The following is a 5,844-nucleotide window of genomic DNA, read 5'->3' as shown; positions in this document are numbered from 1 at the left end:
TCCAATCACAACATGTCACTTACGTAGGAAGGATGAAACTATATCTAGGTTTACCTTTAATTTCTCCAGCTCTGGCTTTCTTATACAGTCCCTTAACATCTCTTTGTTCACAGACATGCAAGGGAGCATCCACAAATACTTCAAAAAAGGCAGGCTGGCCCCCTCATGAATTCGTCTAGCATTATTACGATCCTGAAAGAAAATGGGAAAAGAAATACAAAAGATTGCACCCATATAATATCTGTATTACCTTTCTGCTTTTGAACTTCATTTTAAAGATACTGATAAGTAAAATGTAAGCAACTTTGAAGAAAAAGAACAAAAATGTAGCTCTGCCAGCTACATTAGCTTTTCTACAGTTCTTCACATGTTAACAGTTCACACGAAGATGAGAGAGGTTTTACATGAACCAGTTTTGCTTTTTATTGACAGCCACAGCGTACATAATTATCTATACCTGTTCCAGTACTAAGAGTGCCAATCCTGAGAGTTGCATCTACCTCATGTAGTAAAGCCAGATCAAATATTACCTGCAGCTCCTGTTATGATCAACCTTCTCTCCAGATCACCAAATTTCTGCACATTCACTTATCGGACAGACTTGTACACTGCAAATACTTTATTTGCATGGCTTACTGATCGTTGAAACAATTAGTGAATTTCTTATGTGAATTCAATAACAAAAAAAACTCTCCAAAAATCTAGTAAAGCCACCTTTCCTAAAAGGCATGAGAAAAAAAATAGCTACTTTAAGTCTTATTGCAGGATCTCAAGTTCCACAAGTCATTATCAAAAGAATTGTTTATTCTTCACTATGACCAAAGAAATAACATCTTCTCATGCTATGTAGCCGAGCTACAGCCATCGAGGTGTTCTTCAAGATACTTCACATTCATGCATTCTACTTGTCTCTGCCATCCTGTTCTCACAAAAAAAAAAAAAAAGTCTTCAAAAACAACATGAACAAGAATCTGCAGATTAGCTAATGTTCTGATGAACTAAAGAAGAACTAAGAGCAATCACACACTTTTTACTTGACTTGGTAAAATAGAGTTCCCACCATCAATTCACTAAGGAAGAGCTGCTTTTAAAAAAACAGTTAAACTGAGGATTTAGGTGAAGTGTATACCAAGTTTTCACATTCATAAAGTACTGGCATTTAAGTGGATCAAACAAAATATTGTAATTTTGGACAATTTCTTGTAGTATCTTTTACTTTTATTCCTAATGCTAAATTAATAATTCTACCTAGTAAACTGAAGAACTGTTCCAGTTTTAAGAGTAATCTAATTTTTTATTTTTTTTTTATGTTTTAGTTTAGTGCTTATGACTTTTGAGTCATTTTAGAAGAAAAAAAGGAAGCATTTCATCCTGGCTAAGTTCAGCGAGGAACTCCTAAAACTCAAATTCAGGATGATGTTTTGTATTTTGCTTTCTTCACAATATCTAGAAGGTTTTCGCATTTACCTGAGCATAAGGAGAGATGAAACTAGTGATGCACACCAAACCAGCATCTGCAAACAGTTTAGCAACCTCAGCAATCCGACGGACATTTTCTTCTCTATCTTCTGGTGTGAAACCCAGATTCTTATTAAGGCCTTGGCGAATGTTGTCACCATCCAATGTGTAGCATGGAATGCCATGGCATACTAAATATTCTTCCAGGGCCATGCTAACTGTGGTCTTCCCAGCACCAGAGAGACCTAAAATATTAAATATCATTATGTATCATAAGCAACAATAAGAAACAAATTAGGGCAAATTGCAGTGCATGTATACTGCTGGTGTGAAAAGCCCAATAAAGCGACAGCAACAATGCATGCTTCTGGCCTTTGAAGATACTTACCTGCAATAAAAGCTAAATGCCTAATGCAGACAAGAGATATAGGGAGAATAAGACACAGCTAAGTGTGCCATTTGAAAATACGAGTTTGGCCTTGACAGCTAGTGGTAGTACCTATTTCCCAGTTGCTGGCAGTTGTTTCTACCTGAGCAAACTAAATTCAGAAACACAAAATAAAGTTGGGGATATGTCACATTTACATCAGAAAAGGAAGATCTCACAACCAAGTGAATTTCAGTGAACAGAAAGGGACCACACCACACTCCTTGCGGAGTAACAGCACAGAAGAAAAATAAAAACAAAACACAAGGAGCTTCAGAATTCCATAAGTATACCTGTTAACCAGACTGTGCATCCACGGAAACCACTTCTTGTTCCTACCACTTGGCCTCTCTTATTTCGGCTGACATGATGAGCTTGGTAGGTAACATTGGTTGCCCTCTGCATTCCCTGTAGAAATAGTAGTTGATTAGATCTTTAACTTCTAAAAAGGTAAGCTGGCACAGCATATTAACTCTTATTCACAGGCACAAAGAAAGACTTAGAGACCTGCCAATGGAAGTAAAAACAATACCTAATCCATCTGCTGCAGCAATTCAAAGGATGAAAGGAAGTTACAAAAGTCACCTACAGAAAACCATATACTTTGTGCTCCTCCTCTGAAACCTGGCTTTACGGGCTAGTCACTTACTGTTTTCAAATGCGGCTGGCTTAAGAAAATTAAACAAAGAGAGATGAACTGCTATAATTGAATCCTACTCAAGTCACTTAAATCTAATAAGATCAAGCGGATTCCTCTCACAGAAATTAAGTCTCCTGTCATAAACAGACAAACATTAGCCCACTTTCAACTCACAAAAAGACACATTTTCACTGCAAACTGCATGCGATCCACCTTTCGGTTCACATCTCTGAACCACGCTGCCTTTACCCAGATCTTAAGTCTCCAAAATTATGAGGGCTGCTCTGAAGGTAATGCCTCCTATTTTATTATATTGCCCCAGGATGTCAGAGATGGATGTTGGTGGTATGGCAGCAAAGGCTGAACCTTGCTACCAATATTCCATTGCACGTTGTTGCTGTGTGACAGATGGCAGCAGAGGGGCGGTCTGACAGAACGGCTTCTGACATGGAAGTGTGTGTGAAGCAAAGGTGTGGAGCTGAATCCTTCCATGGGAAAAAATGGCATCCATTGACATTCATCTACACTTGTTGAATGTTTATGGTGACCAAACACTGGATGTGAGCACAGAGAGGCATTTCAGCAGTGCCCACAGTGATGTGACAGGCAAGCCATGCTCCAGTTAGCCATGCAAATTTTTACAAGCACAGCATGCACACTCTTGTTCATTGCTAGTGAAAATGCATTGCTAATTGGTGGGTGACTATGTTGAAAATAGTGTTTCTGTAGCTGAGCATTCATGCTATCAAGTGGTGTTATTGAGTTCTGTCTGTTGTAGTTTCCATGGAAATAAACACAGGACCTTACTTCAGAGTAATCTATCCGAGACAGTTGCTGTATATTCTGTGTCTATATCAAATGATGTTTCTAAATGATTTTTTAAGGAACTTACTTACAAAGTTGATTTTCTGACAAAATTCTCATAACAAATCTGGTTAAAGACTTTCTTAAAACTATCTAGTCATCAAAATAAGCTGCTGCATCATCTTACACAAGATGACAACGTTGTCAAGCACCTTTCTTAGTGTAAGCCAAAGGAACAGGAAAATCAGCCTCAGCATTCCCTTGAGCTTTGCTGGTACCTGGTTACAAGAACTCTGTTCATACAAGATCAAGATCTTAGATAACCAGACCCAGTACAAACAACCTAACAAACAGAAATGAAAGCTTCAAGAACATGCTGAGGGTGGGACTGTTTCCTTACGTAATGTTGTTTTGACTTCTCTTGTGTACAAACATATTGCAAAATATTTGCATTATTTTCTCTTCCATCATTATATCAATGCTAACTGTCAAAAGATGACAATGAAAAAAAAAATGAGGTAGGATATCAATTAATGGAGTACAAGCAGAGAGCTGTTCACAGATTTAGAGCCATCACAAAATAGGGTTAACAGAAATACAGTATCTACTTATGACTTCAAGAAATATGTTGCATCATTCTTTAGAACAGTTTTTCAAAGTTTAACTTATTATTATAACGTAATAGGATTGTATTTATTTGAGTGGTTGTGTCTGTCCCTGCACAGCTGGGCTCATAGCTGTTAAAGAAACTCGAGGTAGGAACAGATGTTCAGATTTTTAAATAAAACAACTCCATAACTCAGCAGTGACAGTCAGTATCTAAAATTAGAGGAAGACTGAGTAACAATCCATAAGAAACCACCACCTGCACAGGGTATAGCCACGTAGAACAACATTCTATTTGCCAACTGCATTATCTTCAAACAAATTATCTTCTACTTGCAAAGCTGTTTTGCAGATAAAGTCAGTGCAATAAAGCTAACTAAAACTAAAAGTCAAAAGAAAAGTAAAAAAAAAAAAAAAAGTCAACAAGTCTTTCTTCTTGTAGTAGAAACAACGATGCACTACCTAAAATCAGAGAGCTCTGAGTAGACACAAACTGTGGAACCAAAAATAATGAAAACTGTTTAAGGACTTTATCTTTAGTTAAAAGGAAAGATACACTGTGGACAATGAATGCACACATCTGTCCAAACTAATCGGTTACTAGAAACATTCTCTCTCATTTAGTCAAGCTTTATTGTATTATTACACAGCTCCCCTGCCACTGTCTCAGTAGAGCTGCAGTAGATATTCATAACAAGTAACATTTCCTCCGGTTTCAAACATGAGGTATCTTGGTTTGCCTAACACAACTGCTTTATTATTTGTACTTAAATAATTTCCAAAAATAAAGAATTTCCATAAAATCTCCCACCCTTCAAAAAAATTATATTTGAAAAAAACCACACCCATGCTTTGCTTTCAACTCATAGCATGGGCTCAGTTATCAGCATAAACGCTTTGGAGGTTAAGTGTGCTACACAACAAGACTTCTTCACTGAATACAATCTGGAATTACATGAAGATTTCTGTTTTGTTTTGTTTTCCAGAACTAGCAAAGCAGCAGCAAAACTGATCCAGGTACTGTACTAGCCCTATACTTAGAAAACATACAAAACCCTGAAGAAGCAGGCAGAGGTAGTTTTTAAAATGATAAGAAGGACATAAATTTAAAAAGAAAATACAAGAAAAAAAAAAGGCATCAAGAAAGGAATTAGCAAACAAGACAAATCACAGCAATGAAAAAGGCACACAAAGCGCAGTAGAACAGTCAGCAAGTTCAGTGATGGGACAAAAATACACCTGCATTAATACCTCTGAAGCAGGCATCTGAAAACTAAAATGCCCAAATAGTTTGCACACATCCAGAGACACACCCACGCCCAGCAGGATGGGTGCACACACACGTACACCAAGTAGGCAGCTCAGTGGCAAAATCCTCCTTAACTTCCAACAGAAAAGAGCTTCCTATGGAAACACATTGAAGTGTTAAAATCTAGCAAGTTATTCTCATTGCTGAAAAAAATAGCAATGCTTTCTAATCACGTCTACTTACCTACTAGGTTGTCCACTACCAACACTGAACAGCAAAAGCTGAGCAATCAATCACTGACAATTAATTACTGACACACACATTTACTACAAACACTGCTGTGGCACAGAAGAGTACTTAGGAGCAGAAATCAGTGGCTGAGATTGGTTGTGCTCTTAAGTTACTTTGTCCAGTCTTCAAATTCCTGTACTTAAAATTTGATGAGTATCGATTAGTGAAATTTAATGGTCATCTAAAACAACAGCAGAAAAAAAGAACAATCATTTCATTTTATCCTCTAGCAAAGCACTGCTTACCTCGGAGAACCCTACAATGGATGTTAAAGGAAATCAGGCATATTAAAATGAGTAACCGAAAAAATATTCATCAATGTAATATCAATGTTATGAGAAAAACTTTTTTTTAAAAAAAAAAAAGCTA

General features: G+C 37.0%; 1 protein-coding gene across 1 annotated transcript; it reads right to left on the bottom strand.

The window, feature by feature from the left end:
• Window positions 1–2,316, bottom strand: LOC104910694 (bifunctional 3'-phosphoadenosine 5'-phosphosulfate synthase 1-like). Its single transcript, XM_010709882.3, has 3 exons — window positions 2,179–2,316; window positions 1,468–1,703; window positions 1–192 (listed from the first exon to the last, which is right to left on the bottom strand). Exons 1-3 carry the CDS (start codon window positions 2,288–2,290, stop codon window positions 16–18), a joined length of 525 nt encoding a protein of 174 aa, XP_010708184.1. The 5' UTR covers window positions 2,291–2,316; the 3' UTR covers window positions 1–15.
• Window positions 2,317–5,844: the final 3,528 nt, after the last annotated feature.

Source organism: Meleagris gallopavo, chromosome 4, assembly GCF_000146605.3.
Source record: "Meleagris gallopavo isolate NT-WF06-2002-E0010 breed Aviagen turkey brand Nicholas breeding stock chromosome 4, Turkey_5.1, whole genome shotgun sequence".
Classification (NCBI taxonomy): Eukaryota; Metazoa; Chordata; class Aves; order Galliformes; family Phasianidae; genus Meleagris; species Meleagris gallopavo.
The sequence above is the reverse complement of the archived record's forward strand: the minus strand, read 5'-3'. Positions and strand labels throughout refer to the sequence as shown.